This window comes from Mustelus asterias, chromosome 12 (assembly GCF_964213995.1).
Source record: "Mustelus asterias chromosome 12, sMusAst1.hap1.1, whole genome shotgun sequence".
Classification (NCBI taxonomy): domain Eukaryota; kingdom Metazoa; phylum Chordata; class Chondrichthyes; order Carcharhiniformes; family Triakidae; genus Mustelus; species Mustelus asterias.
The window spans coordinates 90,985,197-90,998,768 of record NC_135812.1 but is presented as its reverse complement, the minus strand read 5'-3'; the positions used below and the strand labels follow the sequence as shown (position 1 = coordinate 90,998,768).

At 43.1% G+C, this 13,572-nt stretch overlaps 1 protein-coding gene across 1 annotated transcript in view; it reads right to left on the bottom strand.

Moving 5' to 3' along the window:
- card14 (caspase recruitment domain family, member 14) overlaps nucleotides 1-11,428 on the bottom strand; it is a 55,306-nt gene extending 43,878 nt beyond the window's left edge. Inside the window, exons 1-3 of the mRNA XM_078225593.1 lie at nucleotides 11,218-11,428; nucleotides 9,957-10,094; nucleotides 3,326-3,651 (exon numbers count right to left, since the gene is read on the bottom strand). Coding sequence (XP_078081719.1) covers nucleotides 3,326-3,651; nucleotides 9,957-10,094; nucleotides 11,218-11,428 — 675 coding nt within the window. The remainder of the gene's footprint in view (nucleotides 1-3,325; nucleotides 3,652-9,956; nucleotides 10,095-11,217) is intronic.
- Nucleotides 11,429-13,572: the final 2,144 nt, after the last annotated feature.

Genomic DNA, 13,572 nt, shown 5'->3' with positions numbered 1-13,572 from the left:
CAGCTGAATAAATAAATAAAGTTGCCACAGTCCCAGATGACCCTAGGTTGCTCTCCCCTTCGAGAGGGCGAGCTGACTGGAGGTGATTTTAACCTGTGGATCACCACATCTGAGGCAAGGGGCAAGGTTGAGAAGGCAGAGCTTTCATGCATACCTCAGCTGGTCCGCACTGAACCCGCACTGTTGGTGTCGCTCTGCATCATAAATCAGCTGTCCAGCCAACTGAGCTAACCAGCTGAATCTTATAGGAGAGATTTCTAATGATATGGCATGAAGGATTAAAGAGTTTTCTTTAAGTCGATGGGCAGGATTCTCCAATCTGGTTCCTTCCTGTCCCGTTGTCAGTGAGAATGGAAAATTTGGCACTCAGCCAGAACTCCATTCACTGCAGTGGGACCGGAGAATCCCAGCTGTGGATGAGGTTGAAGGTTTCCGGCAAGTAAGTCTGAGTGTTTCTTACCAGTTTGACTATGTCATTCAGACTCATTCTCTTAGCAATGAACATATGGAAATACTTCAATTAGTCAACTGATTTGATGCAGATGATTTCAGCAGAGCACAAAAGATATGTTGTTAGTGGAGTCTGATCTACTAAATGCTACTGTATCTAATCTTAAAACCAGAGTCAAATCATTTTTTCATTTGTTTTTGAATTGTATAGAACTTTACAATGGATTCTAAGGAACAATATAACAGATTGTATATAGAGAGGGGATTTTCATATCAAGAAGTATCTTTCAAGCTGCAGTTTTTTTAAGTGCAAGAAAGATGAGTGATAAATCATCGATGTCTAACGTATGTACCTCCAATCTAGCTTTCGGCATCATTTGCCGTGAACAGTGAATTACTGTGAATTACAGGTGAAGTTTGTGGTTAAAATCCTAAAAGTAAGAGTAAATTGTTTTTAGTTATAAACAGTTGATTTAACTGTAACATATTGTTGACTCTTTTTAAAATTAACTACTAAAGACTCTTCCAGTTTGCATTTCGCTTCTTATTCACTGGTGACCCACAGTCTATCTTCTGTTACTACTTTGGGCCCATCATATGGCAAGCAGGAGTTTAACATAGAAAATAGGAGCAGGAGGAGGCCATTTGGCCCTTCGAGCCTGCTCCGCCATTCATCACGATCACGGCTGATCGTCCAACTCAATAGCCTAATCCTGCTTTCTCCCCATAACCTTTGATCCGATTTGCCCCAAGTGCTATATCTAGCCACCTCTTGAATACATTCAATTAAGTTCTACAATTCATCAAATCGGCAGATTGGGGATGCAGCCAGCCTGGACGTGACAACGTAAGTTCATTAAAATCATTATACGTGTTGCAGACATCAGTCAACAAATTCAAGCGTTAAAATTAAATCTCAACATTTCTCAATTAAATATTATAAAATGACAGTAAGGACAGATCGTAAGGATAAAAGGATTGACCATTTGTAATGTCAGAGAATATAGACAAATGCCCCTGGTTTCTAAACAGCATGCAGCAAATTATCAATATTACAAACTAACAAGAACGCTCACAAAATCTACACATCTGCTCTTACTGCTGTGATAAGAAATATGCAAGCCAAAATTAAAAGAGCTTTTACTGCCTATCTGTCCACGGTTGCAATATTTCACCTTGTTTGAATCAATTGGTTTTAGTGGCATCGAGTGATCATATGATAACAGAAATGTGACATTGAGGGATGATGCTAATTCATGACCTGCAACCTTTTGTAAAGTTTATTAAATGTTGGGGGAGGGGAGGGCATCGCATCCACAAAGCTTTTATGCTGCATGTCACCTTGTTCATATTTAATTATTCCTACAATTGCATAATTGTACATTGCCTTTCAACATTGCACAAACAATCTGGGAGAGATGGCGGTTTGAAGTAGTTTGATGACAGCTGCACAATTTTTCAACTCCAATTAAATTTTTTCAAAAACAGTTGCTGCAACAACATCTTATAATAGTACATTTTATCTGCAGATTAGAGAGAATAAATGATTTATTTAAGCTAATATAGGCTTCAAGCCTCTATATCGATGCCTTTGATTGCCTCTGCTTTTACTCATTTTAAATATTTGTGAAATATAATAGCTACTTACTTCTGATATGAATTATGAAACAACTAAATAACACTTTTTACATGACTTTCTGCAGTGGATTAGCGTTGAACCAAGATTCTACTGAATTTCAATCCAGTGCTATATCTACTATAATTGCTTGCAGTGAATTTTGGTGCCAAGCTTTGTACTTTGTCTATTCATTTGTATTGGTCAATAAGTGTGAACATTATAGGCTGCACTAACATGCTCTAAATGACATCCAATGTTAGTAGGTTTAAACAGTGGTTAGATTATCTTTTGGTTGCATGTTGGTAGACAGATTCAAACATCACTGAGCCTTCCTGTTGCGCAATGTGATGACGGTTGGTGCCCTCATCCTTTGATATCAGAAAACACCATCATAGTTTTTCCAAAAAATCAAAAGAGCAAAGAGCATGACATTAATTTTCCACATTCCCTGCAGCAAGGCACCGCTTGCCAGCTCTGTGTCAGTACAACCAGTACTGCTATCTTCCAAAATGCAGATTACCAACAAATTGCAACTCTATTCTTCTATCATTAAAATTATTTATCTTGCCTTCAATCTTATCTCTCCTTTCTCTTCATTTTACTGCATTCCCACATGCTGACTTGCGATTATTCATGTAATCATCACCATTATCTAATAATTTGTGCTACTGAAACTGCTCCACCCAAGGCTGGTAATGTGGTTCTTTACTGAACCAAACAGGTCGGTTAGTGTACCAAAACGTCTGGCAGGCTAGGTTTGATCTCTAGCTTACTACATTATACATGACTGGCTTATGGGATCAAGAAAACAAATTGATAAACTTCCCCACTGCCCAACTGGGGCGGCATGGTGGCACAGTGGTTGGCACTGCTGCCTAACAGTGCCAGGGACCCAGGTTCAATTCTGACCTGCGTCACTGTCTGTGCAGAGTCTGTGTGGGTTTCCTCCAGATGCTCCCGTTTCCTCCTACAGTCCTAATGATGTGCTGGTTAGGTGCATTGGCCATGCTAAATTCTCCTTCAACGTACTTGAACAGGTGCCCGAATGTGGCGAGGCGGGGATTTTCACAGTAACTTCATTGCAGTGTTAATGTAAGCCTACTTGGGACACTCATAAATAAACTTTAAACTTATTCCAACTCACCATCAGAGGTCAAGGGTTTGGAATCACAGTTTGAACATTGCCTGCTAGAACGTTCAGAACCAAAAGTGTATTATATGATTGCTTCGACTGTTGACTGAACAATGAAGGAGTACCTGTTGATGTAACTCTCTGCTCCGTGTTACAGACATTTCTTTCTCCTGCAGAGTGTTTGTGTAGCGCATTAATATCTGATAGTTTTCCTCCTTCAGACGAATCATCTCATCGTGGTGACGGTTCCAATCCACCTTAATCCTGCTCAAGTTGGCCTCAGCTGCCTTCAAACCCTTGAGCTCAGTCTTCAGTTGCTGGTTTTGCTCTTCCAAGCTTTGAACTTTCTCATGCAGCCGATGTTTGTGGCATTTCTCTTCTCCAAGCCACTTCTGAGCCTTCATCACTTCATTCATTAGAAACTGAATCAAACCCAAATTTCCTTTCTCAACTACAACAGAAAGGTAAATGCAGTCAGTTTGATTGTTCTTTCTTAAATGCTTACTGTCAGGATCCTTTTACAATAGAGTGTGACCATGATGTGTACTACTCTTGCCAAATACTGCAGCTCAATTACATGTCCAATAGTCTGTGTGTGTGGGTTGAAAGCACTGGCCCTCAATTACAAGTGAAGGCAAAGAAATAAGAACTTTGCAGGCCCCAAATTGAATGATACTTAACTTTCAGAAATACAGTTGGAAATATGATCATCTAAGAATCGGGTTTGTTTAATGAGCCTACTACATTTCATCATTGCACCTTGCTATCCTGTCTCTAACTTGTTATGGCAGCTGCAGTTTTGCCTCACTTTTGTGTTGTTCACAACACTTGTCAATGTAGTTCTTATAAATATGTAGACATGATGATTAAGAGCTCATTTTAAAAATGAAATCAAATTAGTACCATCTACAAGACTGTATTTAATGGCCAGTCTATATGTACCCTAGGAAATCTGTTGTATTGATAACTGTATGGAATATTATTACTAATAATAGTGATGCTATTTGCATTATTCAAATAGTTTTAAAATCATTTTTACAGAAACTGGGTTAAGTACAATAAAACTATCACTTTTAATAAAACTCAAGAACATCCGTTTGATCCTGTCTTTAATGGTCACATCCCAAAAACAGTTAAACATTCATGGAATTGGCAAGTATATCCATTTTAAAAGAAAAACTAACTGCAGTTAAATGAGGTCATAAGACCCCCATGACATCCCTCTGCATACGATATAATGAGATACACCACCTGCACTTTTACCTCTTCCTTTCCCACTATCCAGGGCCCTAAACACTCCTTCCAGGTGTGCTTCTTGCGGTTCAGTAAAATGTATTCGCTACTTACGGTGAGGTCTCCTCTACACTGGGGAGACCAGGCGCAGGTTGGGTGATCACTTTGTAGAACATCTCCATTCAGTTTACAAGCAGACCATAAGTTTTGGGTTGCTTTTAATTTTAATTCTTTGCCCCATTTCCCACTCTGATGCTCCGTTCTCAGCCTCTTACACTGTTCCAATAAAGCTCAACATAAGGCTGAGGAGTAGCACCTCATCTTTTGATGGGGTGAGTTTGCAGCCTTCTGCACTTAATTTTGAGTTTAAAAATTTCAGCCCGTAACCTCTGCCCCCCCGTTTTTTCAGGCAGCAGGGGTTGATAATGATTCTGCTATTGCCATTCACACCCACTTTAGATCCATCTTTTCTTTCTTTATTTGTCTCATCTCCACTTCCTGTTGCCTTCCTCCCTTTAGCCATATAATCTCGCCTCATAGGCTTGTCGCTTTTTAAAAAAATCTCCCACCTTCCCCAGCCTCCGTCCTTACATAAATCCTGTTACAGCTCTACCTCTTCCCAATTAGTCCAGACAAAAGATCTTTGACCTCAACTGTTACCTCTGTTGCCCTCTCCACCCTTTCTGCCTGTCCTGCTGAGTATTTCCAGCGTCTTCCATTTTTATTTCAATATAATTCCAATCTTGCCTTTAGTTGCTTCTAAGTAACCTAACAAAAACTTTGCAAGCGTATCAGGATTGGATGGAAATACAAGCACACTTGTAAAAAGATGTGTATGGATTTGCTTTTGTTACAGAACAATTAGTTACAAGGAACCATGTAGTCAAGAGAGACTGTTCATGCAATGTGAAGGAAAGGATGGATATACTTTCAGTTTGCAAATACAAGTGAAAGAGATTATCCAGAGATGATGAAAATTAGAGTTATTCTTATGAAAATTTTAGTCTTTTGAATAGATGTTTAAAGATGCTACGTGCGGCAAAATTAAGATTTTTGCCCCTCCTTTTTCCAGCCAATATTCTTCCATCCCTGAGCAATTAAGATTAGAATGCTGGTATTATCTTTTTCCCAAGTCTACGTGCAATTCCCAGTTTGCTGAGTTAGCTGAGTTCAGTCAGGCAGCTTTAAAAACGTTATAATTGGTCTCGATGGAGGGAACATCTACTGGGAGTTCCCACCCCTGATTGCTATTCAGTGGCTTCTGCTAAAAGTGGATGTGTGCGCATCCTGGGTGAGAGCAGAGTTTGGTTCAGCAACAATGCTTTACTCAGTCAAATTGTCTGCTGACTCGCTGCCTAAGCCGACAAATAGCAAACAGTCACTTGAAACCAAACCTCAGCAAGAGTCAATGCCTCCAGGAAAGGCAACAGGCGAAAGGGGAGAAAATAAATATCCCAAAGTGATCTTGGCATCCTAAACAGGGACAACTATTATAAAGAAGTAGAGGGAGGTTGGTGGTGCAGTTTTATGAACAACATACTAAGCCCATCAATAGTGCACGCTCGTCGTCAGGCTGCTTTTCAAGGTGTTTTGTTTGGCAGCAGGGAAGACACTAGCAAACGGTGCATTCTTTATGAGGAGAGATTCAAATCTGGTGAAAAATCTCTGTCCAGGCATGTTTTCTAAGATACTGGAGTAACCCAGGGTACCTTCAGGGGGCAGTATGAGCTTGTGCATACAGCTCTGTCAGTAGGAGCAGAGCAGGCACTACAAACAGAGCATAACCAGTTGCTTATCAATCAGGGAAAGGAGCCCAGCCTAGTTGCTGGAAAATAAAGCCCGGTACTATCCCCGGAATTTCTCAGCTGAACCAATGTTTTGATGGATAAGGCAAACACAATGGCCCACAATTTCCAAGCTCCGGGGCATCGTAGCTGGCGGGGGGGGGGGGGGGGGGGGGGGGGGTGGGGGGGGGTGGGGGGTACCCCAAAGATGCGCTGGGGAATCCACCCCTGGTAAGGATTACGTGGCAATTGCCCAAGAACCTATTGGGCAATTGTCCTGCAATGCGGACCATCAGAAAGTACGAAATAAACCACAAACTTTGTATGGTTCTGACTGTCTTAAGATAATCATAGGATTCCTACAGTGCAGAAAGAGGCCATTTGGCGCATCGAGCTTGCACTGACAACAATCCCACCCAGGTCCTATCCCTGTAACCCCGAATATCTCCCTGTTGGCTCCCTTGACACTAAGGGGCAATTTAACATGACCAATCAATGCAATCCACACATCAATGGAGTGTGAGAGGAAACCGGACCATCCGAAGAAAACCAACGTAGACACAGGGAGAATGTGCAAACTCCACTCAGACAGTGGCCTGAGACTGGAATTGAAGTCAGGTCCCTGGTGTGGTGAGGCAGCAATGCCACCCATTGAATGTTCCACCGTGCCGCCCACAGATATCCAGAAGAGGTTAGAAAAATTTAAAGCAATTCCAACATCTAGTTAACTATAATCCTGACCATCCCCCCAACAGCTTCCAACCTCCACAGAATTCCCCCCACCCTCCATGGGGCACCCCTGACTAACCTCCACCACTTCCCACTAACACCCCCCCCAACCCAAAACGGGACTAGCCCATCCCCCCACTCCCCCAACCTCCCGACTGCTGTCCCCTCGACAACCCACCCCCAACCACCTGGCCAACCACTGACCACCTGACCTCCCCACTGTCCGCCTGACCCCCCCCCGACCTGCCTAGCCCCCACAAACCCCAGTTCTACCCACTTATCTTACAAATGTACTTTCTCCTTAGCTTCACAAAGTGGCTGGACCCTTAAACTCACCTGCTTTACAGCGGTTAGTAAAAATAAGGGATGTGGCTTCCTTACCTCCAACTCTCCTGCCCTCAACACGAGGTCTCATGAACCCACTGCACTACACTGTTCTTGTCCGGTGAATAAGGAGCAGCTTCATTTCCAGGTAACTAGGTAGGAACGGCATGGCAATCCTGCTCTGATTGCCACTCCATGGAAGCTACCGGCCTTTATATTGTATCCATTGACACTGAATGTTAGAATTCTCCTCCCCAATTTATTTGCTTACTTTAATAGAATCTACGTGATTAGAATCATAGAATTCCTACTGAAGGAGACCATTCGGACTATTCGAGTCTGTACTGACCACAATCCCACCCAGGCCCTTTTTCTGGAACTCCACACATTTACCCTGCCAATACCCCTGACACTAGGGTCAATTTAGCATGGCCAATCCACCTAACCAGCACATCTGGGCGGCACGGTAGCACAGTGGTTAGCACTCCTGCTTCACAGCTCCAGGGTCCTGGGTTCGATTCCCGGCTCGGGTCACTGTCTGTGTGGAGTTTGCACATTCTCCTCGTGTCTGCGTGGGTTTCCTCCGGGTGCTCCGGTTTCCTCCCACAGTCCAAAGATGTGCGGATTAGGTTGATTGGCCAGGTTAAAAATTGCCCCTTAGAATCCTGAGATGCGTAGGTTAGAGGGATTAGCGGGTAAATATGTGGGGGTAGGGCCTGGGTGGGATTGTGGTCGGTGCAGACTCGATGGGCCGAATGGCCTTCTTCTGCTCTGTAGGGTTTCTATGATTTCTATGATCTTTGGACTATGACAACATGAAATAAAAGTCAGCTCAGGCCTATTTGTTTGCTGTTACTAACGCATCTGCATTTTCTCACAAGATTGTGTGATTATTAGAACATAGAACATAGAAAGCCACAGCACAAACAGGCCCTTCGGCCCACAAGTTGCGCCGATCACATCCCCACCTCTAGGCCTATCTATAGCCCTCAATCCCATTAAATCCCATGTACTCATCCAGAAGTCTCTTAAAAGACCCCAACGAGTTTGCCTCCACCACCACCGACGTCAGCCGATTCCACTCACCCACCACCCTCTGAGTGAAAAACTTACCCCTGACATCTCCTCTGTACCTACCCCCCAGCACCTTAAACCTGTGTCCTCTCGTAGCAACCATTTCAGCCCATGGAAATAGCCTCTGAGAGTCTACCCTATCCAGACCTCTCAACATCTTGTAAACCTCTATCAGGTCACCTCTCATCCTTCGTCTCTCCAGGGAGAAGAGACCAAGCTCCCTCAACCTATCCTCATAAGGCATGCCCCCCAATCCAGGCAACATCCTTGTAAATCTCCTCTGCACCCTTTCAATGGCTTCAACATCCTTCCTGTAATGAGGTGACCAGAACTGCGCGCAGTACTCCAAGTGGGGTCTAACCAGGGTCCTATAAAGCTGCAGCATTATCTCCCGACTCCTAAACTCAATCCCTCGATTAATGAAGGCTAGTACGCCGTACGCCTTCTTGACCGCATCCTCCACCTGCGAGGCCGATTTAAGAGTCCTATGGACCCGGACCCCAAGGTCCTTCTGATCCTCTACACTGCTAAGAATGGTACCCTTCATATTATACTGCTGCTTCATCCCATTGGATCTGCCAAAATGGATCACTACACACTTATCCGGGTTGAAGTCCATCTGCCACTTCTCCGCCCAGTCTTGCATTCTATCTATGTCTCGCTGCAACTTCTGACATCCCTCCAAACTATCCACAACACCACCTACCTTGGTGTCGTCAGCAAACTTACCAACCCATCCCTCCACTTCCTCATCCAGGTTATTTGTTTGTACTTTATAAATAGGATAAGTTATTAAGATTTTCGATTAATCGTAATATATTAAAGCAATGACCTTATTGATTGCAGAACCTTGCAGCACCAGATGATGGCACTTGGATTCACAAGGAGACAGCAGAATTGCTCATTTCAGCTGTCATTATGCAGAAATACCATATAGATGCACGGTACTTCCTCAAAATAGGACTTGCATTTAGGTGGTGCTTCTCACAATCACCAGACATTGCAAAACCCTTACAGCTAATGAAGCATTCACTGCTGTAATGTAGGAGACACAGCAGCTAATTTGTATACAGCAATCTCTCACAAACAGCATTACGGTAATGACCAGATAAACTGTTCTGTTGTGATTTAATTGAGGGATAAATACTGGCCAGGACACTAGGGATAACTCCCCTAATCTTCTTCAGTACCATCCATCCGAGCTGGCAGATGGGGCCCCACTTTAACATATCATCAGAAAGGCAGCACTGTCACCTGTGCAGTGTGTCCTCAGTACCTCACTGGAGTGTCAGCTTTGATTTCTTTGTTCATGACCTGAATCAGGAACTTTGTGACTCAGAGACACCAGTGCTACCAACTGAGCCCGGCTGACACTAAGGCTGGAATTTTCCAGCTCCTCGCGTCAATGGGATGTTCCAGTTTCATATTCCAGTCAGATAAGAGAGAGAGAGAGACACACTTACAGAGCAATTCTTATGTTCCACACTGGTTCAGAAAAATGTCAGTGAAAATCTAAGAGAAGATCACGGTTAGTGCATGGACTGATTGCAAGGGTGGGCACTGGGAATAATTAACATGATAAAGAGGAATTTGCTTAAGAAATCAACCTTACCGAGTATGCTGCTACAATCCCTGGTGGGTTCCTTCCCAGTTATTAATGTATAAATTTCAGGATTATAAAACCCTAAAGACTCCAGAAAGGCAACACCTCCTTTCTTTCCCCGAGTTCTTAAGAGATCGAGCATATACCCTGGAGAGAAAAATAACACATTAATGATCTTAGCTGCCTAAACTAAGGAATTAATTTTTGAACTAGTGACTAGTTTGAGGACTGATATTCAATAATAAGAAAAGTAAGCCTAAAAATAAAAATAAAGTAAATAAAAATTTCGAATGATTTGACTCTGCTCCTCCCATAGGTCAATGATTTTTATCCCAGTATTTGGCTGAGTTAATTGATCTCAGACCGGCCAATGGTACAGGCGCTATGATTGATCCTAATGTTAGGAAGGGGACATAGAGTCATAGAGGTTTACAGCATGGAAACAGGCCCTTTGGCCCAACTTGTCCATGCTGCCCCCCCTTTTTTAACAACTAAGTTAGTCCCCAATTGCCCGTGTTTGGCCCACATCCCTCGAGACCCATCTTACCCATGGTAACTGTCTAAACGCTTTTTAAAAGACAAAATACTACCCGCCTCTACTACTACCTCTGGCAGCTTGATAGAAAATGTAAATAGCAGAGAATGGACACCAGTGTTCCATTCCTGACTTGTTTCCAGTGAAACCTGATGGAACATTCCGTGAATTTAGAACATGGAACCAAGAATGAGGAAAGGTCATTCAGCCTTCCTATCACAGCAATCTGTTAAATCTGGGATTGACAACCAAAATGCTGCAATAAAGCCTCAGAATACAAGCAGGTCTCAGTAATTTCACTGGAACCAGAATACACTGCTGGGGCAACAGATTGTTACAAAAAAAGACATTCTTCTACAATCTTACAACAAGAGGATCAGATTGTGCACAGAGTAAACAAAAGCCTTTCACATCTGGGGCCTGCTTTTAAATCTTTTAAATCCAGCTCAGACTGTGTATTAGCCACAAGGCTCTGTGTAGAATGAGATTTTGGCAGTCTCGAAACAACACATAATTGGCTGTAACTTGGCACTAAATTGTCAGTTGCACTCAGCGAAACTGAAGGATGGCTGACATGAAAAGTGCCTCACTAATGTACCTAACTATGCTACATCTAACCCACAAGTGTTTGATGAAATGGAAAGCATTCTGCCTCCAAGCAAGCAAAGCTAATTCAGTTTTCTTTTTCAAAAAAAACCCACCAGGGCAGCACAATTTTCTGAAATGTACACTTACCGGTTCTCATACACCGGTGTTTAAGGTGAGGGGCAAAAAGAATCTCTTCCTCATCCGTCTCCCCAAGTACGTGGCACTGACGCAAGAAGGGTGTGATGTGGCAGGGCCGAACCTTGCTGGTGATGATATGGCGCTGGCTTTCGATCAGGTCCCATATTGAGTCCTCATCTAGATCCTTTATTTCCTTGTCATCTGAGGCAACTACATCCATGATGAATCAAGGCTAGGAAAGGGACAGTTAAAGATTATAGACATGCAAGCACATATACATTAATTATATGTTACATTTGGCATGGAAGCACAGGTTTCATAGAAAACGTGTTCTCGCGATCTTTTAAGTGCTGTGATTGGTATTTTCAATATTAAGGGTATCACAATGTGTGGCATACTATAGTTCTATTTTATATGTAGATGCAGAGTATATAATCGAGCCTCTGGAATGCCACAAATTTCTCAAAATGCTTTCTGAATAGTTTTTAGCTGCAATTTTTTTCCTCAATCGCTGAAATCTCCAATACCTGAAATAGGGATTTAAACTAAACAAAAACTTTGAAAATGCTCAATATTTCACAATAACATGATCAAAAGTATCCATTGTATTGTGCGCCTTTTAATGCTTTGGTTAAAATTTTTACAAAGAACAAAGAACAGTACAGCACAGGAAACAGGCCCTTCGGCCCTCCAAGCCTGTGCCGCTCATTGGTCCAACTAGACCATTCGTTTGTATCCCTCCATTCCCAGACTGCTCATGTGACTATCCAGGTAAGTCTTAAACGATGCCAGCCTGTCTGCCTCCACCACCCTACTTGGCAGCTCATTTCAGGCCCCCACCACTCTCTGTGTAAAATACGTCCCTCTGATATCTCAGTTATACCTCGCCCCTCTCACCTTGAGCCCGTGACCCCTCATGATCGTTACCTCCGACTTGGGAAAAAGCTTCCCACTGTTCACCCTATCTATACCCTTCATAATTTTGTACACCTCTATTAGGTCTCCCCTCATTCTCCGTCTTTTCAGGGAGAACAAGCCCAGTTTACCCAATCTCTCCTCATAGCTAAGACCCTCCATACCAGGCAACATCCTGGTAAACCTTCTCTGCACTCTCTCTAAAGCCTCCACGTCCTTCTGGTAGTGCGGCGACCAGAACTGGACGCAGTACTCCAAATGTGGCCTAACCAGCGTTCTATACAGCTGCAACATCAGACTCCAGCTTTTATACTCTATACCCCATCCTATAAAGGCAAGCATACCATATGCCTTCTTCACCACCTTCTCCACCTGTGCTGCCACCTTCAAGGATTTGTGGACTTGCACACCTCGGTCCCTCTGTGTTTCTATACTCTTGATGGCTCTGCCATTTATTGTATAACTCCCCGCTACATTAGTTCTTCCAAAATGTATCACTTCGCATTTATCTGGATTAAATTCCATCCATCATTTCTCCGCCCAATTTTCCAGCCTATCTATGAAGATTTCATTATCGTTCAAAACTCGGGGGTCTAGAAGTTCAAGGTGAATCAATCATTGGGCATACTAATCAACCCCTGTGCCCAAGGCCTCATTTAAAAAAAAATTCAATGGATGCGGGCATTGCTGGTAAGGTCAGCATTTGTTGCCCATCCCTAATTGCCCTTTGAACTGAGTGGCTTGCTGGGCCATTTCAGAGTTAAGAGTCAACCACATTGCTGCGAATCTGGAGTCACATGTCGGCCAGGCCAAGTAAGGATGGCAGATTTCCTTCCCTAAAGGATGTCAGTGAATGAAATGGGTTTTTAGGACAATCGATGATAGTTGTAATGGGCACCATTTTATATATATGTCTATATTTATATCCCAGAAATATTACAGAATTACTTTTTGACTTGAAATCCCATCAGCTGCCATGGTGGGATTTGAACCCATTAGTCTGAATGGGCTTCTGAATTACTAGTCTAGTGACATGACAATTCTGCCATTATTTCCCCCACCTCGAAAGGAAATTATGATATTGGGCCTCAGGCCACATTTCCAACAGGTTAGTAAGTTACAGAGATCAATAGGCAGTAGTGAAGCACGAGTTAGGGTTGGTCTGTAGCTGGTGTTGTTAAGGCCATATAGGTAAGTGAGGAAGGACTGGGTCAACTGGGAAAGAAACTGATTGGGTAGGTAGCAGTAACCCGAGGAGAGGGGTGGTGGTGCTTAGGTGTGTGGCAGCGACTGTTATCCAGTAGAGTCTGCATTCTTTAAATGTGGGGTCATGAGAGGCATAGAGGTGGATATATTTTAAAAACTTAGTTAATTGGTTCCACTCTAACAAGAGGTCCCACATCTGGGCTTTTGTGGCACATCAGATGAGCTGCTGAGTTGGATACATCA